A 26,694-nucleotide genomic window follows, 5' to 3' on the forward strand; every position below is an offset into this window, starting at 1 on the left:
CTTTCGCATGCGATCTGTTCCGATGCACGCTGTACGCTCATGGGCTTCCTCGCAGGGGGATTGAGGAGAAATCAATGTCGAATGACTGTGGAGATAGAATGTCCATTTCATTCTCACTAGACCAGACTCGCCCAGTCTCCATTGGTGGTCAACAGGTCGACCGCAAGTGTCTCGCAATCTTCTTGTCCATGAACAGAAACACAAGATTTGATGACATGCAATGCTACAACAGATAAATGATCTCCTTCACGACCGCACGCAAATGCACAGATCCTTCAGAAATAATTGCCCTTCCCTGCATATTCTCCTTCGGCGCCCGCACTTCCATTCTCGCCTTGTTCAGCCTCATCCTCAGCATTGGGACTCGGCAGCCTATGTGTAGGCTCAAACTTGCTTAGAGGAGATACGAAAGGCTTGGCGGTGAATATCGGTCTTCCGGGCGGGACAATCAGACTAGACGCAGGCGGTATCGGTTGAAATGCCACCTAGACAAGTGTATTCCCATCAGCATCAATAAGCACCAAGCTGTCGTGTTCTGTCACCTTTCTCGTTCCCACAGTCCCGTGTGCAGCTCACAGCCCACGTCTCGCTATCCACACAGAATGAGAGGTTGGGAGGTTGAGACTCATCTCACTCACGGTATCATTCAGCTTGGTGTAACTCCTCAACCACGCTTTAGTATCTTCGATCTCCCTCTCAAGCCTTCCTACCCTATTTTTCCTCTCTTCCTTCTTCTTCTCACTGTTCTTTATCGACAAGTTCTTAATCCCAGATTTCATCTTGGAGCTTTCCATATCTTCTAATCTGAATAACGATTCTTTCACAAATGCTATTCCCTCCCCGAGTTTTTGGGATTTCCCTTCCGCAGAATCGATTCCAAGCCATTTGTACGCTAATGCCATACTCAACTGATTTTCTTTCTTCAGGTATCTCTTGAGTTCCACTATCATCTCTCCCTCTACCGAATCTACCTCTATACTACTGGATTTGTCTTTTGAGAATAATCTCTTCGACGACGATGATGCGTTTGACGAGGAAGAAGAAGAGGAATTCGCTTTGAGTAAAGCTCTAGAGGAGTTGTATAGCGAGGTGACATGCAGGTAGAGTTTAGCTAGTAATGATGGAGAAGGGTGATTCGAGGGTAACGGCGGTCCAGGCGGTGAGAACAATACGTGTGGAAGAACGGGTAAAAGGAGCTTGCGTATTGCCGTCAGATGAGCATCGGCGAGAAGCATCCTGCATGACAACCAACATTTGGTTTTTGATTAGCAAATCAGAAATCCGTTCTCTCTGAAGCGGACTGTTCGCATAAATGGAGAATCTGACATGTGTGATCTATGTCAACTCACATGCTCAACCCCTTGAAAGTTTCTCTATTAGATTCTATAGGCCACTTCTGACCTCCTACTCGCCCGCCAGATGCTTGCTTGACAGAATCGATCTTCAGACTGACGTTCTCCGATACCCAATCTGCTATTCCTGAAGCCTGACAAAGTAAATCTACCGCACGGCTCAGACCAGCCGTCGTCCGTTTATCGTCCTCGGCAGACATGTGCGGAACGCTTTTCTGCCCTGGACTGGGCTCAAAGCTGGGTAATGATGCCAAAATGGAATGCGCATGATTCGAGAGTGCCAAGATGTATGTGAGCAGAACGAAGAGATGTTCAGAGTGAATAGAGGGTAGCTGAAGAAGTGGTGAAGAGAGGGTGTAAGATGTCAATGGGGATGACCATGGGAAATCTATCGACAAAACAGATACATCAGCCAGCCTAGCCGAGAAGGATGTGCATGACTGTATGGCTGTGACCATCGACTCACTGGGTTCACCCCTGAAAAGCAGTTCGTCCGCATCTAGACATGCGATTATACCTTTCAGATACGGTAAATACACTTGGACTGCCTGACTCTCACTGTATCAGCTCCCCGATGACCATGTTCATGTGCAGGAGTCCCGCCAGGGAAAGAGAGAGTTCTCACATCTATCACTGCCAAAGCACTTGCACCAGGTTCGTTGTCCGCTACACTCTTCAGAGCTAATTGTAGCTTCGTCCTAGCAGCTGTCGCATCGGCTAAGACACCGGTGTATGAGCCGGAAGGATCGGTCAACAGGGACGAATATGTGAGCAAGCTCGTCCTTGACAGTGGGAGTAGATAAGGGGGCATCCTTCGAGGTCGACAGTGGGTTTACTGCCTGGAAACATGTATAGGTGTATGTACTATACATATGTTCGAATGTCTAGGGTGAGAGACGATATACATATGCTGGTGCCAAGAACCGGCTCTTGGCCATTTGTTGTGACGGACAGGCGGACATCAGATGATCTCCGCTCCCACGCGAGTCTTGCTTCCAGCTTGAATAGCACTCCGCATGCTGTCCGCCTATATGGACCCACGATCTCCAGCTGAGGAGCATGTAAAGCTATTCTCTTCATTGGCCTTAGACGAGGCTTTATATATCTGGGACACGCTGTAGGTGGTATATGGGCGTTGACCATTGGCTATCTTGAAAATTACTGCATGCCATCTGAGTGAGGTCCAACTCATCTTTTGATGTCTGCAGCTTGAGAGTAAGGAGGTGTAAAACTTCCGACAAGGAAGCAATGATACTCGGAGCACCCAATTCCGAGCGCCAGGCTCAGCCAGACAGCCAGACTTCTTCTCGTCAATGCCAAAAGACGCAGCAGGAGCTCCGATATCGAGAAGACTACTAGAGTACAGCTAACGAGAAAACCTACTTCTCCTTTCTGGTTAGTCTTTGCGTGATTTAGTCAGTTACATTCCGTCATTTTCGCCAAGCTATAAGGCACTTGAGAAAAAATCGGTGATCAAAGTGTGGGGATGTAGCTGGGCTTCGAAAAAGAAGATCGTTCTGTGCAGAGCAGAGCAGTGAAAACGGGACGATATTTAGCCCTCAAGCATGATCTCCTTGCTGCGTCTGTTCCCTCCTCATCCCAAAAGAGTCTTTTAAACGGAATCAGATCCACCTTCAAAAGCCTCTAACATGAGGCGTGGATGATTCACATGATGATGATGCGATCCTCCTCCTTACCCTCATATATCCTTCGAAGCCAGACTTTCAAGACACTCCGTATATACCGGCAGACTTTTAATTCCAGCTTAAGAGAATAGTTTGATTTACCGTCGATATGCGATCGAATAACGTTATACCGTTACCTTCGATCCTGCCAAGAGATCCCTTTGATGATCTTTTTGACAAAAGGGGCCGACGGTTCGACTCAGGTACGCAGGAACGTACCGCACTCGATCGAAATTCGAAAATACTTTTCCATGCCAAGTACGACTACTCCGTGCGGATGTGTGGGATGTGTGGGGTATCTCCCCTCTCAACCTACTAGTCCAAGGCCTCTACGGTGAAGAAGATTGCACAGGCCGTCGATCATGGACCGATTATACCCTTTGACCAACGCGGGTCCCTCAGACACCGCATCTCGAGATGTGGGGTATGATCCTCATAATCCCTATGATACTATCGATCGTTTATCCGCATTCGAAAACAGGTTCGGTCAATTCCCATGAATGAATGTGCCAGGTATGTCTCACGCATGAGAACCAATCGAAAATTCGAAATCTCCTATCGATGGGCTCTTATCTATTCGAAATTGAGACGAAGGTGATGGCGTTCCAATTCGAAAATATGAGATGACCTATCGGAAGACTCGGAATGAATAGGAAACTCGACTCACGGTCAAACCAGCTTCGAGACCATATGGCAGTCTGGTGTGCTATGGGAGCTGAGGTGGCATGAGGCTGGGGAAGGAGAGAAAGGTATAAAAGCGCTAGATTTGGAGACCCAAGGGGCATCTTTCTTCTCCAGATCAGTACGCGGTGAAGTAACTCATTCCGACCTATATTCCTATACCGCTAGGGATCTCGAACATTCAAATTGATACACGCTTCCAATCCTGTACCACGATCAATTATCAACAACATGTCTACCATGCCAGAGCTCGCGAGACATCAGTCCGACTCCTCAGAGTGGACGACCGACGCTGAGAAAGGCGCTGTCAAGCATATCGACCATACTACTGTCGCTGTGCCTCAAATCATCCCCGAGGAAGACGAGGGGCCCAATGTTGGTTTGGCAGCTTATGAACAGTCCAAGGCTCTTGGGGAAGTGGTGAGTATCTGGTCCCGTGCTCGCTTATCAAGGTGCCATGCTCTCAAGCTGATATGTCCCATGTCTATTCCGTACCCTTAGACACCCGAGCAAAACAAGCGTATCAGAGTCCGAATCGATCTTCTCCTACTTCCCCTGTTCCTCATCACTCAGACCTTGCAATATCTTGACAAGACCGCTCTCAACTACGCAAAGGTATTCGGCATGGAGAAAGCCATGGGGATGCACGGTAATCAGTATTCCTTGGGAGCAGCCATCTTCTACATGTGAGTATGGTCCCACGTGTACATGTAATCCTGAATCGAGCTGAAGATATGTGCTTGATTCATGGGTACACCATAGTGGCTATATGATAGCTCAACCTGGATGGTCATACCTCCTCGGTCGATTGCACGCTGGACGTGTTCTGGGTGTATCGGCCTTCATCTGGGGTCTCACTGTACTAGTCATGGTCTGGTCCAAGAACTTCGCCCACGTAATGGTCACTCGATTCTTCCTGGGTGTATTCGAAGCTGCCGTCACTCCAGGTCTGTCGTTGATGACTGGGTGGTGGTACAAGCGAGACGAGATCCCCTTGAGACAGACTATCTGGTACTCTGCCGTCGGGTGGGGAGGTATGATCGGTTCCTTGATGGCTGCTGGAATCTCCAAAGTGAGTCAAGGCCAACGCCACACAGTTACACAGTTACACAGTTACACACTTGCGACATGCCTTCTGTGTGTATCCCAACTTTCAGCAGCTGATTCTGGTGCATTGTAGATGGACGATCACCCTACTCCCCGATGGAAATTGATCTTCTACATTCTCGGTTCAATCACGATGGCGCTCGGTATCTGTCTGTACTTCTTCCTTGCAGATGGGCCAAGTACCGCCAAGTGGATCAAGAAAGACGACCGACCGGCAGCTGTCAACCGAGTCGCCCAGTCTGGTGTAGGTCTCAAAACCACCAATTTCAATTGGAAACATGGTTTCGAAGCTTTGAAAGATCCTAAAACGTAAGTTGGCGTCGTCTTGAGGCTCTCGACGCTACACAGTCTCGCATCTCTCATGATGCGCAGCCACGATATTTCACGTCCGTACCACGGCTAATATAGCATTCTTCTGTTTTAGCTGGTTCTTGTCGATCGCGATGTTCGGCTCATCAGTTCCCAATGGAGTTCTCACCAACTTCTCGGGAACCATCATCAAAGGTCTGGGTTATTCCACCTTCAATGCTGCTTTACTCGATTGCGCCGGACGATCACTCCAAGTTATCTCCCTCCTTATCGCGGGGCTGGTAGCTACCAGATGGGCGAACACCAGACTGTTAATGATGACCATCGGTAATCTGATCTGTGTGATGGGTACGGCCATGATGAGTTTCTTGCCATTCACCAAGCATTATACTTGGGCAAGACTCATCGGGTTTTGGTTGGTCAAGTGAGTGTGCTCTTGCTTTTGGGATGAACAGTCACCCTTTCTTGAGTACTGTATACTCGAAGCAGGAGTGTTCCATATGCCGCTAAGCTGACGTTCACTTTGTGTCCATTCGCGTGGTAGTACCCAATCGATCGGATTCACGATTGGTCTTGTCATGGTCTCCTCCAATATCGGTGCTTATTCCAAGAGAGTCGTTACTTCCTCGTGCATCTTTGTAGCATACTGTGTTGGAAACATCGGTAAGTCCGACCTCAGGGATCACAAGGCATATGACTTTCCGCGACGACCACCACTCCTCTGTATACCATCTTATTGGTGTGCTGACGTGTCATATTGCTATCCGCAGTCGGCCCATTGACTGCTCTCGATAGTGAAGCGCCAAGATACCAGACTGCCGCTTATTGCATGATGGCCGGATACATCCTCAAAACTCTCTGTCACGGTGCTCTATGGATCTACGTGAGTCATATGAAGTTCAAGCTCGACGTCCGAAGTATATGCGACTGATAGCTTCCACAACCTAAATTGCAGATGTGGAGGTCTAACAAAACTCGAGACAAGAAATACGGACCAGCCGATCCTGTTTTATCTGCTGATAACGGTATGAAGGGTATGACCGAGAACGAGAACATTCATTTCAGGTGAGTAATGTGTTCAAGTTCAACTTCAAGGCGTAGCGAAGTCCCAGCTTGACTCATGACAATCTCGCTGATTACGGAATGTAGATATGTTTTGTAAGAAACGTCTCTTGTCTCTGGCCCAAAGAGCGGAGTCGTCACTCTGCGAACTCCCCGACTCTCCATCAAACTTCACAAACCCTTGTAGACTTAGAGAAAGAAGGAAAGCTTGAGAAATAAAGAACGAATGGGTTTCGAAATACAAGTAAATTCTGATATGGTATACAATGCTTGTTTTGTATGGAATATGTTGGATGCATGCAAATGGTATCATCCGGGTTCAGGTGGATGACGACAACTGACAGATAACCTTGAACGGGGTAATCTGTCTCAGACTATTCAAGATTAGCGAAACCGACGGACACGCCTTGATAGTGTGGCAGTCAAATATCGACCTCCGTGCTCGCCGAACACGATACAGTAGTCGTAAGCGAATCAGAGCGTCGTGGCTTTATCGTCAGCGATTCTTCGATGCGTAATAGTAAACCACAGTGATCATACGGTTTTCGAACCATCAGAGTACGACAAGCCGCCAACCTAGATGGTACCCTTGTCGTATACCAATGTCGATCATACCATATATAAGCACTCAAACCAAGGCCTTCTACCTGAGGTCTTTTAGTTCCTCTATTCTTCAACCGTTATACACAGCTGTCTCATTACAATATACAGCTCAACATGTCGAAGCCCACCAAGGACAAGATGTCCTCCACTCTCGACTCCGAAAGCACTTTTTCTACGCCCTGCGAAGCCAAATATCAATGTACTTGCGATGTCCGATTCGGGCCTGAAGATAGAGATGCAGGAGAACGAGCTCATGCACATCTATCGCCCGGTGTCGAAGTGCTTAGTGAGTGACTTGACTCATTGAATACAAGAGATGTGAAGTACTCTCGATTGCTGATACTCACCTGTGTGGCGTATAATACATTAGTGGTATTTTGCTTCTTCGTCAGCGCTATCTGCGATTTACTGCTTTATATCGGATTCGAGAACCATGCCATGTGAGCTGGCTCTCTCCACGCCTGTCGATGAGAGATATAAGGGAGACAAATGCTGATTCCCGTCCATGATGCAGCCGAATCACCTGTACTTCATTCAGCATCATCTTCGCATTCACTCAACTGGTCGTTCTTTATTGCGAGTCAACTCCATCGATGTCGCCTCATTTGTCGACTTGCGCATGTTTCCGCGCTTCCAAGAGGACTCTAAGCGAGGTCATACTGCTGGTAGGAGGTAGTATTGGTCTGGCTCTCAATGTGGCAACCCTCTGTTTGATCTGGTACAGCAGCACTTCCGGATTGGTGGCGGATGAACCGGTGTCTTGGTAACAGAAGGAATGCGGCTAGAATGGGAGCGTGAAGAGTGAGCATGGAAAGACGTCGCAAGGTAATTACTCTGAGTTGGGCTATTTGTACATGTATTTGCATAGCAGATACTTGATAGCTAGCGATTGAATGCATTCGAGATTGCGACTGCCTCGTATTTCATGGCACAGTCTTGTATTTTTGCCACCCAAACCAACGTCGAGTAAGGTGACGTAAAGGCTGTGTACCTTGCCCGAGCGAACAACGTCACCGTGCGCGAGATAATCAACTTCTACTTCTTGGCACCGCATAACAGTATTCTACATTTTAACATTTCCAGTCTTACATCTTACATCAATACGCTCACACAAAGAAACACCTGTCCAATCGAGCACTCATCAGCCTACGTAACAATTTCGGGACGTACCTTCGTTCAGATGTCTACCTCTTACGCAGCTCCTAGCGGTCCACCTCCCACCGCAGCAACCGCAAACGCATCCGCTAATGCTAACGCTACGCCGACACCTAATCCAGATGATGATCCCTTCGACCCGCCTCCCGCATACACACCTTCCGCCGCCCAGTCTACCTCAGGCGAAACCTCTCTCGCGGCTGGTCCTAGCCGGATGGACTTCTCTGGTCCGCCGCCGATGCCAGACCGACTAGAGCAGAATATAACGGGTGTAGGTGTTGGGTTCGGGAGGAGACCTCAACATGAATTAGGTTCTCAATTTGACGGTCAATCTTCCGTCCATCCTCAACAGACTGGTCATAATCAGAATTACAATCCACCTCCTCTCCCACCTAGGAACCCATCTACATCCTCAGGCTTCGGCTTCAACGCTCCCAGTCATCCGCCGCCAGGTAAAGACGGACCGCAATCTGGATTCGGATCCAATAATAATCATGATGGTGCTGGACCATCTAGACCTCCTCATCAAGGGCAAGCCCAAGAACAAGATCTTTCGCCCACGGAAGCGCCTACACCTGGACGACCATTGTTATGGCGAGGACAGTTATTAGTCTACCCAAAGGGTTTTTGGTGTCATAAATGCAATAATACGGGGTATAAGGCCAATGATCCTTCGAATCCCCATGAGACGGTACGTGGCCTCCTACAGTTCAGTCCTCCTCAAATACCTTCTTCGGAAATATGGGAGAATGTGAATGTAAAGGGAATACGACTGATGACTGGGTATGTTCATATGCTGAAACATTGTAATGCGGCAAATAGGATTGGAAGAAATACGGCAAACCGTATAATTCAGCATTATCGACGTCATACCTCCATTCCACTGCACCAGGCTCTAATCCTTCCGCATCATCCTCAGCAAATTTCCAAAGACCATTACCTATCTTCGCCCAACCTCGACATCCTCAATTGCACCAGAATCAGCATCAGAATCCTTATGGTCATTTACCGCCTCCTCCTGGATCATGGAACTCGTATCCCGGAAATACCGCAAGACCGCCTCCTCCACCCCCACCGCAACATCATATGTCAATGTCAATGGGCGGAGTAGGCGGGCCTCCTCCGATGCCGGGACAACAGATCTACGTCCAGCGTGGACCGGGATATATACCTCCAGGAGCATTGGTGGTCCCTCCAGGAGATCCGCGAATAGGAGGAAGGTCAGTATTTCGTCTTATCTTGCCTTGAACCTCACCAACCATCCGCAAATTAAAAATACATATAAACTAAACCTCGATGTATATGGAGGCGACATGCTGATATGCCTTTCGCTCATATAGACCATGCTATAATTGCGGTGGATCAGGAAGGGAGAATGATTTCTTATTTGGGTTCGACGTTGGCAGATGTTATACCTGTCAAGGATTAGGGAGGGTGTTTCGGTAGACTGAAGACTGACGCAGATAGAGTTGGATGAACATAAACATGATAGATGACATTATTTTATGATGGGTGAGCATAAGTGCATGATTCTCAGTAACGAAACGACATGTTTGCATCATGCTATGCCGAGTCAAGCCAAGTTCAAGGTCATCGTCTATTGTGATAAATGGTAGTCGTTGGTCCTCAGTCGTCAATCGATCGTCTTGCCCTTGCCAACTTAGCTAACTCCATGCAAGTTGTGCATCTGAATTGTATTAAACCGCAATATAGCAATTGCATAGCAATCATCACTGAACGCTCCTCGTAAATTACAACGCCCCTCCTCCCAGTTGTTTTATACTCTATGGATCTACAATTACCATCCTCTACCGGATGCAGTCCTTCCTCCCGACGGCGGTAAAGCACCTCCACCTCGTCCTCGCCTAGGTACCCATTTACCTCCCGAAGCAGGAGTAGCATTCGCATTTTCTCCGTCCGCATTACCGGCAGCGGGTGCAGGGGCAGGGGCAGGGGAAGACGGAGTAGCGGTAGGTGAAGCAGTTCCATTGGCTTCGGCAGCTGCTTTCGCAGCGGCTCTTTCTCTCCATCCTCCACCACCTCCAGGGACTTTGGTAGGAGCAAATGCAGGCGTCGGAGCAGTAGCACTAGCACCAGAGTCGGCTGCAGGACTAGGTGCGGAGGCACCTGGACCCCCAGCACCAGGTCTTCGATATGTTCCTGCACCACTAGCGCGTTCGGCTCTTCTTCGCTCAGCTTCTTCTTCACGGGCGATTCGCGCTCGGGCATCTTCGAGGTCTTTAGCTCGTTGGGCTTCTCGAGCGGCTTTAGCAGCGGCAGCTCGTTCGGCAGCTTCAGCGTTTCGAGCTTCGATTTTGGCGGCCACTCGAGCTTCTTCTTCGGCCCGAGCAGCTTCTTCAGCAGCACGAGCTTCGGCTTCCTCTGCAAGAATTAAACACAATCACGCAATCACACAATCAGTCTTACTCGGCGATGACGGACAGATTTTCTGCAGGATAGACTAACCGGCTTCTCTTCTTTCCCTCTCTTCGATCTCTCGTTGTTCCTTCTCCCGTTGAGCTTTCTCGGCCCTCTTCCTCTCGACTAACCTGTCTCTCAATTTCTTCTTCTCCTCGTCCACCTTGGCTCTAGCTCTTTCACGCGCAATCTTAAACTCGGCTTCTCGCTGAGATTCGACATTGTCCCTAGCAGTGATGTAATCGGGTAACATCCTACCTAATCTAGCTTTCAAGTCTACAGCCGCCTTTTGTTGTTGGATCGCCAGGAGTTTAGCTTCGACGTTGAGTCTTTCATGCGCCGCTTTATCCTCGACTTTCTGTTTCTCGTAATCATCCGCCAACAATGGTCGTTCTTCTTTTCTCATGGCTCTCTCGAGGTGATCAACCCTCTTACCAACGATTCTAAGCCTCTCAGCATGTTCTCTCTTCTCCTTGGCAAGTTGCTCGACTTGGAGAGCGACCAATTTAGACGAGTCAAGATCCTCGATATTCTTGATATCCACTTTGAGGGCACCCTTGTCGGCGAGTTGCTTAGCGAGTTGTTCAGCTTCAGCTCGGCGGGCATCGTCCATCTGTTTTCGCAATCGATCAACTTCAGCTTGTTTGGCAGCTTCCTTGGCCTTTCGTTCATCCTCTGCAGCCTTGATCTTCAGTCGCTCGGCCAAAGCAGTAGATTCTTCTCTCTGTTTCCTCAAGTTGGCCTCTTCCATCAACTCTCTTCGCTTGTTGACAATCTGTCTTCGGTGAGCAATTTGTTTCCTCTCTTCCTCGGCTTGAGCAAGGGCAGCGGCGAAAGCGTCGGCTCGAGAAGTGACAGGAGCAGGATTGAGGTATTGGATGGTGTTGTACAGAACGATTGCGAGGTCGGAAAGTCGGTTGGGTTGAGCATTTGAGGTGACGAAAGTGATGGTCTGAGCGACGTGGTCAACGGAAGCGTTGATATCACCTCTTCTACAGGCAGTCATGAGGAATTTCTCGAGGGATGACTTCTCAGTAGCCCATGGAGTATTGTCGAACGGTTTGACCAGGTTGAGGATGTGCGATAGGGTGACGGTATCGTACACTTGAGCGAGCTCTTGGACAAGTCGAGAAAGAACGACTTCTCGGAGAGCGGGGAGGTAAGGCTGGTACTCCGGTGCGAGCGAGGTGATAAGGGGCGCAAGGTTTTTGCAGGCTGTGGTGGGCTGGAAGTCGACTTCGAGGATTTGGTAGATCTGTCTGATGTCGGCAGGGACTCGTTTGGCGTGCTTGGAGGCAGCATCCTTGACAAGCGATTCTCTGGTGGGCATCTTTGGTAGATTGAGCAAAGCAATCAGACGTTGTTTGGTCTCGACTTCACCAAGGGGGACAGCAAGGGCGGAAAGAAGGACACTCCCAGGAGCTTTCTCATTGGAGATACCGGCTCTTTCGGCGTATTGGAAGTATCTTGTCCAGGCAGCAGCGTGGAAGACAGCAGTTTGCTTTCCACCTTCAGCCTTGAAGATCTGGGTCAACTTCTCGTAATAATTGGCCATCATAGCAGGTTTGGCCACCTTCTTTCCGGAAGCAACGAGCCCGTGAACATCCTCGACGGATCGGAAAGCTTCTTGCCAGAGTTCCAATTCCACAGCGGTCTCCAATTGAAGGAATCTGGTGTCAAGGAATCTTCCGAGAGTTTCAGGATCAGACAAGTTGATAGCATGTTGTTGGTGGCCGTATTTGGCGGCGTTGGTGAGATCTTTTCGCAGACGTTGTTCACAGAGTCTCCTGAAGTCAGACTTCCTCTGGTGGACCTTACAGAATTCGAAAGCCCGGTGAGCGACGGATTGATAGATGACTTCTAGCCTGTCATTGGATTTAGCGATATCGAGGGAGATGTCATAGGCGTCCCAACAGAATTTCTGGGCGGGTGCGATCAACCTCCTTTCGATTCTCTCTCTATCTCCAACGCTGTCTACAAAGGTGTCGAGGAGCAAAGCAGTGGGTTGAAGGGGAAGCTCGTCATCGACAACTGGGTTCTCGGGAAGGGCGGCAACTTCAGCTTTGGCTTGTTCGGTAGCAGCGGTGAGTCGGCTTTCGGCTTGCGCGATGAAGTAGTTCAGAACTTTTTCAATGGAAGCGACTGAAGTGGTTTGTACAGCATTCTTGTACTGTAAGAGAGCTTGTCGGGCATGAGCCTTTCGGTTCATCTCGACACACAAATCGAGGAATTTGAAGACAATAGGTTCAAGGATGGCGACAGGGGTGTGTTTGAACTTTTTGCTGTTGACCCGGAAGAATAGAATCAGTAAGTTTTCATGAAAAATGATGGACCGCGCAAGCCTCTAGCAACCTCCGAAACTCACCTCTGGAAGACTTCAACCAAATTCTCAAAAGCCTGTTGTTGAGATTGGGGAGTTCCAAGAGCCAAAAGCTCTTCTGAGCGCTATATACAACCATTTTGCATCGTCAGCACAACCCTTCGACCGCATGTTGATACCATGGCATCGCCTTCTGCGTCTGACTCACCTTGAGCGCATTTTCAGGTTTTACGTAGATAGGAGGCATCTTTGCTTATATCCTTGCTTTCTTTCAGTTCTAAGACTTGATTTTCTATTGCGTCTGATTTTTCAGTACGAGTTTTAGGTTGAAGAGTGAAGCAGACTGGGTTTCTTCCTCCGTGTCGTTCGAATCTCTGACGATGTCGAAGCCGTTTGACAGGATTTATCGATTGCAGTCGCTGTGTATAGGATGAGGTGGGGGAGATAGATAGATATAGAAGGTTATGTTCCATCTATCAACCTGTATTCTCCTACCACAAAGCACTAGGTATCGCGTGTAAAAAGTCCAGTTGCACAAATTCAACCATTGTTCTTTCTAATCAGCTATATTTCCGATCTCACCATACGCTAACTCCGATCAAGTGGCATTCGGTATGCATTACGTTGTGATCATTCGATGACGCTCGTCTCCCTCCCTCCTTAATGCAACACAATCACATCCTCGATATCCCTCATTCATCAGTCGTCTCGATATAGTTATAACATCTTGCCATCCTCTTTGCTTAGCTGTGTCCTTTCATCCTGCTATACTTGACGTCTACCGCAATCAAGCAAAATGGCAGCATCATTGCAGCACCTGTGAGCACATGGTCATCGCTCACCTCATGTGAACAGCGCTGACCTCTCCGTGTTCCGCAGTGGCCGAGGCGGTGAGCCACCTATCTCATGCGGCTGACACTTTCGCCCTCCTTGTGTACTGATACAGTCTGATGCTGCTAGCTCTGCGTGTGGCGAAGAACTATACGAAGGGGTACACGGACATGCAGACGAAAGTGCGAGATGCGACTTCGAATGATCCGTGGGGACCTTCCGGTGCACAGATGAACGATATTGCCCAAATGACATATAATCAGTGAATATCATTCCGTCCGACTCCTAATCGATTGACATAGCCGTCGAGTCGACTAATTATTCGACATGACTTTGCAGGAGCGACTTCGTCGAGATTATGGAGATGATGGACAAGCGATTGAACGATAAGGGGAAGAACTGGAGACATGTGTTCAAAGCTTTGACGCTTCTGGATTACTGTTTACATGCAGGATCGGAGAACGTGGTGATATATTTCAAGGACAACATCTACATCGTCAAGTGAGTCCATCTCCGCCTGTCATCCTATGCTCAAAAATGGAGAATCCGCAAAGACCGTAGACAAGAATTAGTCAGGTGCTGGCGCTGATCAAGCATAATGATAGGACATTGAAAGAATTCGTATATGTAGATGAATCCGGTAAAGATGTAGGGGCGAACGTCAGACAAAAAGCCAAAGATATAACGAACTTGCTGCAAGATGATGCTCGATTAAGGGAGGAAAGGCGATCACGAGGGGCGATGAGAGATAGGATGTTGGGTAATATTGAGAATAGTGGATTGCGCGGCGATAACGATTATGGAGAACCCAGAAGTCCAATCAGAGAAGCACCCAGGTGAGTCAGAACGATCCGACCCTGTCGTATGGGCTGCATTGCTGAAGGGGATACATACCGCTTGTAAATAGACCAAAACCGAATCGAAATAGGGATGAAGAGGATGATCTGGCGAAAGCGATTGAGGAGTCCAAGAGGATGTCAGAGGATGAAGCCAAGCGTCGATCGCAGATCACGAAGGAAGAAGATGATCTGAGAAGAGCTATGAGGATGTCCGAGGAAGATGAGGAGAAGAGGAAGAGGGATCAGGATGCCAGTAACCAGAATGCGTTGTTCGATGATAGTCTGAATATGTGAGTCACACTTCATCTTCGTCCACTCAGTAGGGACGTATGCGGAAGGCGAGCGGATGGGATACCAGCACTGAGAGCGGAGACGGAAGAAATTGGGCCTCTCACTCGACCACGTGTATACCTCCAACCAGGTAGAGATACTGTTAGGTGTCGAGAAAGCGGGAAGCAGAGGTGGAAATAGAAAAATAGCAGAATCGTGCGCGATCATGAGGAAGTAGACTAGACGCTGATCGCAACGCATTGAACGCACAGACAATCACAAAACGCATATCAACAACAACCGGATCTTTTCGCTCAACAGACCCAACAAATGCCTATGATGCCCACTGGCGGATGGCCGCTGGTCGACGTCGGATACGGCCAACAACAGCAGATGCAACCACAATATACTTCCTACAATGTGAGTTATAGCCGTCTGCTTCCCATTCTCGGATCGCCCCGATCAGCACCTCCAGGCTCATCTTTTATGTTTCTTTTCTATAGCCCTTCCACGCTCAAATGATGCAACAGCAACAACAAGAGGAGTATATCAGGCAGCAAATGGCATTGCAAGAGCAACAACGCCAACAGGAAGAATATATGCGACAACAGCAATTCCTACAACAGCAAAATACATCCTTGTTCTCTCAACCGACAGGATACGCTTCGAACAACCCGTTCGCACCTGGAGGCGGCCAACAGTCTCAACAACAACAACAGCAATCGTATTCACCTCAACCTCAGACATCCTTCTTACCTGTACCTACCGTCACCCAACAACAACAACCTCAAAGCCCCCAACCTCAACCTGTGGAACCCCAACACACAGCGAAACCGGCATTCACACCTGCGCCGAAACGAGATGACGGAGAGCATTCTGGCTTGGCAGCTCTTCTGGCTAGAGGTCGAGAAGATGGGTTGGACACGTTCGGTAATGTCGGTAATCTTCGTGAGTCTTTGTTTCTCCATCATCACCAAATCATCTTATTATCAATCTTGTCCCTTGTCCCATGTCGCATGTCGCATCATCTATACAGCAGAGCTCTTAGCGGTGGCAGTAGACGCTGATCCGGCATACAACGTGTTATAGGTATCCCCGCGGGATCAGGTTTCCATCCTTCGAACCGTGTAGCAATGCAGCAAACTGGTGCCCAAGGATTCGGAGCTAATAATCCGTTCGGTCAATTGCAAAATCAAAATCAGAATCAGCAGGGACAGCAAGGGCAGAAAGGACAGCAACGGAATGATCAACCATTCTTCTCCATTTAGATTGCCATGCCATGCCATCCCATGCGATGCGATGACTTGAGCTGTGTCAACATGGTGGAGATAGAGAAGAATGTTTTGATTCAGTCAGTCGCGGACTTTGATTATTGAGCGTTGTAGATACACCTGTTTGTTCACCTTGTTGCGTTTTGCGTTTTGCGTTTTGCCATTTTGCGGTTTTTGACTTTGATCTGACTGGATATTGAATTGAATGACATATATTCTCGTTCTCCTTATGTGATGAGATGCATTATATTACAACGATACATTACAATATGATATATGGTTACGTTTACATTTATCACAACATGTCTCCGTCTATACAGGTAGATGAGTATACAAGTCTATCGATACACGGGTGTGGGCCCGTTTCCTCTTCCTCGAGGGAAAGAGGCAGCTTTGGTATAAAGGTTCAAAGAGTGCCTTGGCTAGGCCAACCGTTTAGCTATGAGCATGATCAATATAGATACTCCAGCCAGAATCATCGAATCGATCAAGTAAAATACCGGACTCCGTTGTAGTTGTTGTTGTTGTTGTTGTATCTGCGGATCATGGGCTTGAGGTACAGTGCGGGAGGGCGCGAGTGTGGGCGGCATGATTGGTCCAGTGGGTGTGGCCGGTGTGATTGAGGAAGCAGGTAAAGGAGGAGGAAGAGTATTTGGTCTTTCTGATAATTCATGTGATGAAGGCTGGGATGCAGCATGCTGTGGGCAAGTGATACCATGGTTTGTACTTGTTAGAGGAGCTTGAGCAGCATGAGGGTCAGTGTCGCTTGATGTATCTTGAGCTTTGTAGCTGTCATCGCTTGAATCAGGGGGCTTGGGCTTCCCTTCAAGGTCAGGCGGGAGGATCCCGACCGGCAATGCTTGATCACCAGCGGCGGTGTGAGTGTTCGTCCCGAGGGAGGTGGTAGATATGCTAGAAGGTGGTAGAATGTTTGGCGTTTCCTGTGGGTTAGGATCTATAGAGATTCTAGATATTCCCTCCTCCTGTTGATGTACATGTTCCATTGGACTTTCCTCCTTCCCATCCTCGTTCTCATTTCCCTTCTCATCATCCTTCGCGCGAGATTTGTCGCCCATATTCGCACTTGCAGCTGCGGATACCGACACCGACGATATGATTTCTTCGTTCTCGACTCCGCATTGAGGGCATTTCCAGCCCTTGGACAAAAGGGCTAATCGCTTCCTTTCTTCTTTCGAGTAATCTAAAGCTCCAATAGCAGAGAGCGCTTCCCCGCTCTGCATCCAGAACGAACGAAGACCGACCACGGCTACGTACATCAGATTATGGAGTGAGCCTGTCAGCGAGCACCGACAATGGCTTCGAGGAAAATCTACTGACCCGTTCGAACTCCCCATGCGGGTTGCCATGATCCAGCGTGGAAACTCGTTAATCCATCTATACAGATCTGCACAGTCCCCCCTTCCACGTCAGCCCACATTTCAACCCTCTTTGATCAATGACAAGCGGCGAAAACAGCATGTACTGAGCGACTGCAGCCTAAGTAGGCACCCAAGATTGACGCACCTTCTTGCCGAGCTCGAAGCGCCCATTTGGGGTCATGAGCATGATGTCGGGTGCTGACATCGGATAACTCGGAGGTAATAGTATTCTTAGGTGGTATAAGCCTACATTAGCCTTGTTGTTAGCCTCGGATCTATACATCCGCATGGGAAAGGTGACATGAATGATGATGATGAGGATGAGCCGATAGAACGTACCTCCATCGTATTCGCTTCCTGATACTCCACGCATCGTACAATGCCATTCGAAAATGTCGTCCTATGATCCAATTGACGGAGTCAGTCCAATCTGATCCGAAACCCCCAAAGCGATGCAACGTGATTCAATGCAACGTAACACAAGATGGTGTCGTGTCCGAGAGATGAAGCTGATTGAGCAGAGTGCAGATAGATACATACCTCCAGAGGAGCAGCGACAAACCCATCTTCATCGATATCAGCACTAGCCAGTTCAGAGGCTTCTTGCATTATTCGCTTGACTGCTGTCGAGCGTAAGTTGACTTTAGGCCTGGATGAGGACATCTTGAGGGGGGCGGGGGTCGAGTTGCCCACTGGGCTAGTCTCTCTAAGTGTGTCTGCGTTTCTGCGTTGTATTGTTGGTAGAGATGTAGAAGTTGGAGAAGAGGAAACATGTGTAATTTCAGTGAGACGGATGTCAACGTGTCAATAAATGACGATCCTTTGATTGTTGTTGTTGCTCTATTGCTCGGCCGAGTGAGTGGTGGTAACCTTATATAACCGATTTTCACCGATCAACCCGGAAATTACAGCAACAATCAGTAGATCATCATAAACCATCGTGACTCGGAGTGAACTCGACAGCTTTCTACTTGTGCATACATCATCCAGAGATCCTATCGAAACATCCAGGGCGCCTGATCAGAGCTACTACCACCTGCGGGATCCTCATTTTGCCAGATCCAATACTAGCGGTCAAAACAACGCACTTCTCCAGGTTGTCTTCTTCAGCAAGCAAGTCGTTCGAAAAAGTCTTGCACGACTCGCAAGAATCACGCCAACACCACCGCGTACCCAGACGCAGACGCAGACGCTCACAATGACAGATCCATCAGCTCCATCATCGTCATCTCATCAACTACCGAACTTGGCGCCGATAGGAGACGGGCCTCACGATGCGGTCGACGTAGATGCCGGTCCATCAAATAGGCCGTTTACAGATGCTCAAGTGGAGGAGTTCAGAGAGCAGGATAGGTGGTTACCTGTGAGTTCAGCTTAGCGTTGGGTTTAATTCTTGCATTCTCCTCGACTATACTCAATGGCAGTCAAGAAGCACCCGCGGGCGGGGAGCGAAAGATAATATATGGAATGGAAATGATAAGCCCGTTACTGATTTTGCGGTCCACTATGTAGATCGCAAACGTAGCTAGGATAATGAAGACCTCGTTACCCGGCTCAGCGAAAGTATCGAAGGAAGCTAAAGAGTGCGTGCAAGAATGCGTATCGGAATTCATATCGTTCATCGTGAGTCAGCCCGGCCTTTCCTAGCCAAATTGCGATCACCATCTTGACAGTGGTCACGACTTTTACAAAGTCAACAACAACAACGACCGCTGACTGAGTGACATGAATGTAGACATCCGAAGCAGCAGAGAAATGTCTAAATGAGAAACGCAAAACACTCAACGGAGAAGATATACTAACATCGATGCGTTCACTGGGATTCGATAATTACGAGGGAGTCTTGAGAGTGTACCTGGCCAAATATAGAGACTCGCATCATAATGTGCCCAAGCGAGGAGGCGGTAGTGGAGGCGGAGGCGGAGGCGGGGGCGGTGGAGATGATGATGATGAAGATGGGATCTCTAATTCCGGAGAAGTGACGACTAAGAAGAAAAGAGGCAGAGGTAGACAGAGTAATGTGTCTACTGCCGGAAGAGAAGGGGCAGTAGGAGGAGAATCGATAGCGTCCATATCTACGGATGGGAAGGGTAAAAAGAGGAAAACGCAGAATCAGGATGATTAACATATTATCAGGTAACAACAACATGGACAGACCAGCCCCATCCATCCATACTGCATGTCTTGTATCCCGTAGCTGCGGCGATGGAGAGTGGTTTTTGGCAAAGAAGTCATGCTAGGGGGATGATCTATTTTATTGAGTGGTCAAACAGTCAGAAGTATCTAGCTCGTCATCTTCATCTATTATGCATTTATAATTGTTGTACTATGAAGTGTTCTGATTTGACATATGATGCACTCGCGAAATGCTTTGTAGCCCTGCAACACTAAAACAGTGCACGACACAAAGGACAACTGCTGGAGTGGGAGCTGTTGAACCACTTGAATAAGCACGAAGCATGGAATCGATTTTTGCACGTCCGACAAGGCTTCGTGGGTAATGTTCGATCAGTCAGTGAGATGATCCTGCGATGCGTGACGGGAAAAAAAACCGATCAGCATAGCGAACACGATGAAACTGTTTCAATGTACCAGAGTACAAGAGTCGAGTGAACGTACGAATAACAAATTGCGCATTCTACTACACCTTCAAAGTGCAATGATACATTCTTCTTGAACACAGTGAGTGCTTCGAGGATTAATCCGTTCTGTGGAAACCAAAGAGTATCAGCTATGTATTTCACTTTATCGACTTCGGACCAAGAGAGCAACAGCAGTACCTGGCGTCACCCCTAGATTGCGAGACACCACTTACTCTAGAAGTGATGGTCTGTTGTACAGACATCAACCACCCTCTCCACTTATTTTCCGGTACACCGACTCTCCTCAAATCTCTCACATCGACCGCTTTAAGTGGGAACTCCGCCGGGAGTCGAATCCCAATTTCCATAGGTTGTTCATCCACCACATAACTCGCTATAGCTTCCGAAGATCCACCTGCCGCGGCAAGAGTCGCTCCTCCACCTTGAGAGATCTTGATGTTCAGGCCTTCGTCGGTGAGCTGCTTGATGATACTGGGTTGTCGGAGAGTCTCGAATTCATGCGAGATGATCACGGGAGAATAATGCTTGGAGACGAAAGTCAACATCGATAAAGACAGTTGTTTGGATTTGATCGATTCGTAATAACTCCTCAAGGCTGATGGGATGGTAACTAATGATCTGTAGAATAGATGTGATGCTAATGGTGTAAGATCCGCTAATTCCTCTGGCTCGAGTACTACGTTACAAATGCATTGAACAGGTCAGCTTTCATGGTAACATTCATAGCGCAGAGGCTGCTCGAAGTCGACTCACGTTCCGGGTAAAACTCGTCAACGGCGTATTGACTGGCCGGGAAGTTCCAAGCTCCGACTTCCGACACGCCCAGCATAGCGAAAAGCATGGGTATCAGTCCTTCCGTAAGCAGTTTCGACGAGTTGAGCTGATCCAGGTATGCCCATCGCAAAGTTCGAGACTGAATATCCTTTCGTCAGTCATGGATCTAAAGAAGTCAGGAAAACCTTTATACTCACAGCATCTTCGAAGTGGTCCAGGATAGCCAGCCAGGCGAGCAATTGACCAAGAATCTATGCAACTGGAGTATTAGCCCGCTGCCTGCCGCAGGGCATTCAGATTATCACTCACTATATGAATCTCCACATCACCCATCCATTCAGTCCTCAAGCCTGCTTCAACTATCTTGACCAGATCTTGAGGCAGCTCGATCGTGCGAGGAGTGTGTCCCTCTTCAGCTTCGGCCACTGAAGCTTCCACTTCTAAGACAAGTGCGAGAGTATTATGCTTGACGACTTTACTAAGAATCCTGTACGCAGCGCATTGTATGACAGAAGAACTTGACAAGTGGATGAGATCGGAAAGTTGGCCGAGTGATGCGTTCTCCATCACCTTTTCGGGCACATCACCGAGCAGATCAAGGAGTAGATCTTGAATCATCGTCAAAGGTATCGAGTCGGCTGAGAGGATCACGATTGTCAGCATCTAAATTTTGTGATTATGTGTGATCCTGGACTGACCGTTTCGACATTGCAGGAAGAGATCTAGGACCAGCTTCATGTGGATGTCTTTGGCAGTCCAGCTCGCTCGTAAGGCCTTATTTGTCTGGCATAGATCGCGTATTTGCTGAAGGAGCAATAATGATTGATGAAGTAGACACGAGGTTGTAGGATCGTCAAGCGAAGAACCCTGAGAAAGCGAACAGTTGACCTTAGTAGTGCGTCTTCATGCTAGAACTCAGTCATGGAGCGGCATCGCTGAGTTGAGGTGCTCACCTCTAGACCACTCTCAACGAGATCATAGATCGCATCCCAATGACCGCCCGACAGATCTTGTACAATAGGGGCTAGAGCAGTTTCCAGCTCCGCGATCCTGTACTCTAATTCCTCTGGCATATCCTCATCGTCGTCATCAGCCGTCAGCCAAGAGTTTACATGTCGAAGGACGAAAATGGCTCTTTGTTGAGGTAGGAATACGGAAGCAGCATCCGCTGGGGGCGCCGAAGCGATCAGAAGCCGTATATACGGTATACCTTGTTTCGCTACCGCAGCGGGAGTAGGTTTGACGGAAGTCAGAGCATTCGCAAGTCGGTTCTGAGCGACAGAGAAGGATTTGTGGTCGAGCATCATGGGTTTCACGGCGTATATTATTGCTAAGGCGAGTTGGGGAGCTGTGAGAGTCTTGTGTAGTGAGCTGGATGGCGCCACGAGCACAGGACCAACGACGGACGTACCCTTATCGATCAAGCTCATACCGTGATTAAGCCATACTTCCGCCTCCTTGTCGCCCGCTCCACTCTGCCTGAGATGCCTGCTCAAAACATCCCTGAAGCTACGGGCACTGACATCGCCTCCGGTTGCCATGATATCGTCTTTCAGATCAGTGAGCAGTCTCTGCAGAAGATCCGCCTTCTCAGGCTGAGCTCCAGTCTTGAGCGTTTGTACAGTCTCATTGTGCCAGGACGAGGGAACTTCATCAACAAATGACAAAGCATAGGACAAAGCACCCTCGACCTCCCTGATCAAGTCGGTCAGGTGGACTAGAGATGCTGATTGGGCGTAGAGTCCTCTCGAAGAGCCTGGTATCGATAAAGTATCTTGAGTCAGCTGATAGGCAGCTAGTGCGACCTGCAGCAAAGCCGGCAGAGTAGCGACTAATTGTCGGTCGGCTCGAAGTAGGGCAACAACGGCTTCAGCCCATCTTGCCGCTTGTGATCGACCAACAAGGTCGAAATTTGACTCTGGAGAATGATCAGTGACCACTTCGATTGTGTACGGCACGATGGGGTCGAGGATCGGCAGGGAAGGGTGAGAAGCTTGAGACGTGTGTGCAGAGATCTGATCGGCCACCTGGTTGATAGGAGGAAGGAGGACTTTCGAGAGTTCGACCACCGTCGGTGCCTTGGTATCGCCAAGCGTCGTAGCAAGCGTAACATCGATCAGAATCCCAGGATCCACTTCTACCTCTACCCGTCTAATACCGTCTTGTAAAGCTTCGTACACCCGGTCTAACACTATTTTCCTCTTATCATCAGAGAGCTGTCCTGCCTTGTCCCATAGTCCAGCGAGCGCTTCGTCCTTGCCCAGAGTGGAAGCTATATGTCCGGGCACACGCGGCAGGAGGAAAATGACGTGGTGTACCGATACTAGACTTCGTATCCAGATATCGGATTCGATGACTTCTTCTAGGTGTTCCGACGCATATGTGGCGAAGATCTTGAACGCCGCAATTGGTAATGTATCCTCCGAAAAGTCGTGACCAGTGAGCAATCTTTCGGTAGCGCCATGTATAGCAGTACAAACTAGCGCAAGGACTTCATCCTGGGCGTCCTTGGTCAGATATTGCGTTGCTCGCAAGCATGATATAGCAGCCTCTGTAGCATCGGTAGCGTTCGACGATAAAGCAAGCTCGGTAGCCTCGCTTGCGACACCGTCGAGAGATCCAAGTGACAAGACCCCGGATGATCCCACTCCGAGCAGGCTTTGCGCAAGAGCAAATCGCTTACTGGAGTCAATCTCACCCGTTCGAAGAAGGTTGGAGGTAATTTCCTGGATGTCATCTGGTTTGGCGGATGTCGAGTGCATTGCTTCTAGGAGGTTTGCAAAAAGGGTTGAAGGCAGTGACGCGGAGATTTTGCTGATGTTCTGTTCTACCGTCGAGGTGAGTGACTATGGAAGCCCGCATTAGCGATATCCCATGCGCGACTTGACACGGCGCTCACATTTTGGGCATCCCGCGGTAGTAACTGCGGATACTGCTTAGAGATCTCCACCAATGTCTCGATGATCACGTCCGTCGGCAATCCTTCCCCAGAGAGTGATCGGTTTAATTGCGCGACACTTTGATCATATAGTCCTGCGACACAACGGTCGGTTGTCCGCTTGATGATCTCACTCTCACTGGAGGACTGCAAGGCCGATAAAATGGATGAACTTCTGGGCAAGACCGTACGAGAGGCATCCTCCGGGAAACAGGCTTTCAGTAAGCTATCTGTGACGATGTTAGAAAGGTTGTCGGCAATTGATGCTGACATCGTGGATATCCGTCCAAATGCCTTTCCAAACAGACTGGCTTCTACCTCTTGACTGGGTCCCTTTTGTGCACGTCGGCCGCCTCCTCTACCACCGAATTCCAAGACACCCTCTTGCCATACCCTATCGCCAAGTTGGATGTTGACCAGCCAGGAAGCATTGTCATTGGCCTCTTCGCTTGACAAGCATTTACTGATCAAATAAAGTGTGCAATCCAGCATGGACTGTAGGAATACTTGAAAGGCGGATTGTTGACCTGGCAGGGAATGCGTGGATAGTAGTCTTGAGTCGACAGGTGCCCATATGTGAGAGAACAGGTTCTGTAATTGAGAAGAAGGGGCTGAGACGAGAGGTAAGAGGTCGTCAGGAAGGGTCGATATGACCACCAACAGCAAGGGGTAGGTAAGATGCGGGATGGAGGGACAGATAGTGGCCATGAATTCCAGGAAATTGGCGTAATATGGCGATGTTTGAGGTTTGCTTGATTTGCCAGAGATGCTCTCCACATCATCGGTCATCTCCAGTCCCTGCTCCTCATCATGTGCTTCATCGTCATCTTCCCCATTTTCGCCATCATCGTCACCGTCGTCACTTTCGTCATCGTCCTCAGCGTCAGTGGGCACGTCTCCTTGTGCAGAACGACGACGTGATTGGGCTTTCTGTGTGATGGTCCAGCAAGAAGGCCATTCTGCGCGGAAGCGGTCAGCCCACAGAACCTCAGGAAGTCAGGCCCTTTGTACTCACTGCGCAGGAACTTGGCAACCGCCATGCCAGCCGTCTCCCACACGACTCCCTCTTTCTCCAGCCAGCAACTACCGAGAACGCCATCTGACAGCATTCTCAATGTCTCCTCTTCTGCCAAAAGATCGGGGTAGCTTTCGATAAGTGTTGCAAGCAAGGAGTATGCAGCTCTCCTGATGGGTGGTTGAGCTACTCCTGATCCAGTGGGTACCTCTGTGTCATCGGACTGTTCAGACGACAAAGCAAGCCATAACCCAGGATTTCTTATCAAGTTGACAAGATCTTCCGATAATTTCGGATCTGGCAGACCTGAGAGTTGCTGTATGAGATAGGTCAATCCTACTAGACCACCGACTCTGTATCGAGCTAGTCTTTCCTCTACTACTTCGTCGTCTTCCGACGGTGGGGCCGGTGTCGATGCTTGTTGACGCAAAGGTGGGGGAGCGGTAGCTTTGCCTTTGCCTGCTTTAACATTTTGACCCTTCTTGAGTGTTGGTGACGGAGCAGCCGGGGCAGATGACACCGGTGCGGGATGGATGTTGTCGTGCAAAGTAGCGGGATCGAGTGTGGATAAAGTCAGATAATCCACCAATTCTCCTAAATGATCTGATAAAACGATCCGCTCAGTACCGCTGGAACTCGTCTCTGCTTCTTCCGACGCTTTGCTCCAGGTGACGGAGCTTTCCCATGATTTCATGCCTGCTCCACCTGCCCTTCTACCTTCTTCCAGAGCAGCTACCATCCACGATCCTAATATATCTCTAACTTGCGACCCCGGCAGTAACGCCAATGAAAGGCTCTCCAATATTGAGGTCTTTATAGAAGGTATGGAGAGAAGATCAGAATGAAGCTGGATAGCTGAAGAGCGGTGAAATGGCGATTGAAGTAAACTAGCAAGATTGTGCAGCTGTATTTGCTGCTTTAGCAATTCTGCTTAAAGGGAAAGCGTTTGATGACTTACCCAAACAGGAATTGCGGACAGCAAAGCAGTTTCCTTCAGCTCTCTTTCTAGCTCTTCATCTTCTCCTAGATCTTTCTTCGACACAAGCTCATTAACCCAGCCTTCTCTCAGCTCTTCTAGGCCTTTCCGCCTGGTGACATCGTCTTTCTTCCCTAACCTCCTCAACACTACCACTAGTTCAGCTGGCAATGTCCTAGCTAGACCCAGCCCATCTAGGGGGTCAGGTATGGGCGGAGCTGGAGGTTTTGGAGGCGGAATGTACTGCTTGATTTTGGGTAAAGCTTTCTTTTGAGCTTTCGATAGCTTCTTTTGACCTCTCTGCAATTTCATCCCTTGCTTTTGAGGCGGTGGTAGATCGTCTGGGTTGAACTCCTCGCCCGCCCCTTTCGCAGCTTTGCGGGCGTTCTTCTTCCGCGTCCCGGCCGAAGCTGAGGACTTGTTAGCCTTCGGCATCGTGCTAAATCGCAGAAGCCGCTGTTCTGTGTCGTCGTTATGATCAAATGGACAAATATATGAATTTCAACTAAACTCAGAACTTCCTCGATCTTTTTTGGTAGTCTGACTAGGAAAACGGCATCGTGACGTCAAATGCCGCGTGGTCAATCGATGATTACACATCATTACGATAGTTTCCTAATCGAGTTGGAAAGCCATCACTCGCTCGGTCTAGTCCGATTACAACTTCGAGATGCCCTCAATTCTAGTTGTTCGCTCGTGATGTTTTCGGTCTTACTCATTGCGATCAATGCAGCTCAAGAAGTAGAGCAGTAGTGAGTCAGCGACGGACTTGGAGTCGGCAAGGACCAAACGATTAGCGAGTAACGAGTATGAGTGACTGCCCCACCACACGCGATGAACGCAAACATCATCATCGCGGCGGCCAGCTTGCGGAATAATACTGGAGAACTTTCATCTCCGGAAAAGTAGGACGTTTTGTGATCCAATGCCAGCGATGATGATCACCTTGACAACTGATGGAAGCGACCATCAGACCAAGCTGTAAGCCCCAGCCACGGAACGCCTTGATCCCTGACAGATCAATCCGCAGTATCCTTGACGACCGTGGTGGTCAACTCTCACTACTTGACTGACGAGCTGTCTGTTGGTAATGATGTTGCGCCAGA

The 26,694-nt window shown here is 48.9% G+C and overlaps 9 protein-coding genes across 9 annotated transcripts; 5 read left to right on the forward strand and 4 right to left on the reverse strand.

Annotated features, from left to right (window-relative positions):
* Positions 1 to 275: 275 nt before the first annotated feature.
* Positions 276 to 2,163, reverse strand: I303_105923 (uncharacterized protein; the record flags this gene model as incomplete). Its single annotated transcript, XM_065969263.1, has 5 exons — positions 276 to 485; positions 639 to 1,236; positions 1,350 to 1,740; positions 1,819 to 1,900; positions 1,978 to 2,163. 5 exons carry the CDS (start codon positions 2,161 to 2,163, stop codon positions 276 to 278), a joined length of 1,467 nt encoding a protein of 488 aa, XP_065825335.1.
* Positions 2,164 to 3,949: 1,786 nt separating this feature from the next.
* Positions 3,950 to 6,203, forward strand: I303_105924 (uncharacterized protein; the record flags this gene model as incomplete). Its single annotated transcript, XM_018409237.2, has 8 exons — positions 3,950 to 4,138; positions 4,220 to 4,404; positions 4,481 to 4,790; positions 4,899 to 5,134; positions 5,250 to 5,558; positions 5,679 to 5,797; positions 5,905 to 6,017; positions 6,090 to 6,203. 8 exons carry the CDS (start codon positions 3,950 to 3,952, stop codon positions 6,201 to 6,203), a joined length of 1,575 nt encoding a protein of 524 aa, XP_018261509.2.
* Positions 6,204 to 6,913: 710 nt separating this feature from the next.
* I303_105925 (uncharacterized protein) lies at positions 6,914 to 7,566 on the forward strand (the record flags this gene model as incomplete). The annotated part of the gene is made up of 3 exons (XM_018409238.1): positions 6,914 to 7,085; positions 7,170 to 7,239; positions 7,314 to 7,566. 3 exons carry the CDS (start codon positions 6,914 to 6,916, stop codon positions 7,564 to 7,566), a joined length of 495 nt encoding a protein of 164 aa, XP_018261510.1.
* A 413-nt stretch (positions 7,567 to 7,979) lies between these two features.
* I303_105926 (uncharacterized protein) lies at positions 7,980 to 9,400 on the forward strand (the record flags this gene model as incomplete). Its single annotated transcript, XM_018409239.1, has 3 exons — positions 7,980 to 8,645; positions 8,777 to 9,174; positions 9,295 to 9,400. The coding sequence occupies 3 exons, from the start codon at positions 7,980 to 7,982 to the stop codon at positions 9,398 to 9,400; spliced, it is 1,170 nt and encodes a 389-aa protein (XP_018261511.1).
* A 352-nt stretch (positions 9,401 to 9,752) lies between these two features.
* On the reverse strand, positions 9,753 to 12,939 carry I303_105927 (uncharacterized protein; the record flags this gene model as incomplete). The annotated part of the gene is made up of 4 exons (XM_018409240.1): positions 9,753 to 10,336; positions 10,421 to 12,654; positions 12,738 to 12,817; positions 12,901 to 12,939. 4 exons carry the CDS (start codon positions 12,937 to 12,939, stop codon positions 9,753 to 9,755), a joined length of 2,937 nt encoding a protein of 978 aa, XP_018261512.1.
* A 549-nt stretch (positions 12,940 to 13,488) lies between these two features.
* I303_105928 (uncharacterized protein) lies at positions 13,489 to 15,900 on the forward strand (the record flags this gene model as incomplete). The annotated part of the gene is made up of 9 exons (XM_018409241.1): positions 13,489 to 13,511; positions 13,572 to 13,582; positions 13,653 to 13,785; positions 13,863 to 14,024; positions 14,129 to 14,359; positions 14,431 to 14,652; positions 14,905 to 15,052; positions 15,136 to 15,580; positions 15,722 to 15,900. 9 exons carry the CDS (start codon positions 13,489 to 13,491, stop codon positions 15,898 to 15,900), a joined length of 1,554 nt encoding a protein of 517 aa, XP_018261513.1.
* A 425-nt stretch (positions 15,901 to 16,325) lies between these two features.
* Positions 16,326 to 17,945, reverse strand: I303_105929 (uncharacterized protein; the record flags this gene model as incomplete). Its single annotated transcript, XM_018409242.1, has 5 exons — positions 16,326 to 17,170; positions 17,242 to 17,308; positions 17,428 to 17,528; positions 17,622 to 17,682; positions 17,823 to 17,945. The coding sequence occupies 5 exons, from the start codon at positions 17,943 to 17,945 to the stop codon at positions 16,326 to 16,328; spliced, it is 1,197 nt and encodes a 398-aa protein (XP_018261514.1).
* Positions 17,946 to 18,480: 535 nt separating this feature from the next.
* I303_105930 (uncharacterized protein) lies at positions 18,481 to 19,407 on the forward strand (the record flags this gene model as incomplete). The annotated part of the gene is made up of 3 exons (XM_018409243.1): positions 18,481 to 18,645; positions 18,795 to 18,905; positions 19,018 to 19,407. 3 exons carry the CDS (start codon positions 18,481 to 18,483, stop codon positions 19,405 to 19,407), a joined length of 666 nt encoding a protein of 221 aa, XP_018261515.1.
* A 262-nt stretch (positions 19,408 to 19,669) lies between these two features.
* Positions 19,670 to 26,023, reverse strand: I303_105931 (uncharacterized protein; the record flags this gene model as incomplete). The annotated part of the gene is made up of 12 exons (XM_018409244.2): positions 19,670 to 19,808; positions 19,902 to 19,990; positions 20,098 to 20,561; positions 20,639 to 20,798; positions 20,857 to 20,910; positions 20,969 to 21,297; positions 21,358 to 21,526; positions 21,613 to 22,007; positions 22,071 to 23,505; positions 23,559 to 24,556; positions 24,613 to 25,516; positions 25,571 to 26,023. The coding sequence occupies 12 exons, from the start codon at positions 26,021 to 26,023 to the stop codon at positions 19,670 to 19,672; spliced, it is 5,589 nt and encodes a 1,862-aa protein (XP_018261516.2).
* Positions 26,024 to 26,694: the final 671 nt, after the last annotated feature.

Source organism: Kwoniella dejecticola, chromosome 7, assembly GCF_000512565.2.
Source record: "Kwoniella dejecticola CBS 10117 chromosome 7, complete sequence".
NCBI classification, from domain to species: Eukaryota; Fungi; Basidiomycota; class Tremellomycetes; order Tremellales; family Cryptococcaceae; genus Kwoniella; species Kwoniella dejecticola.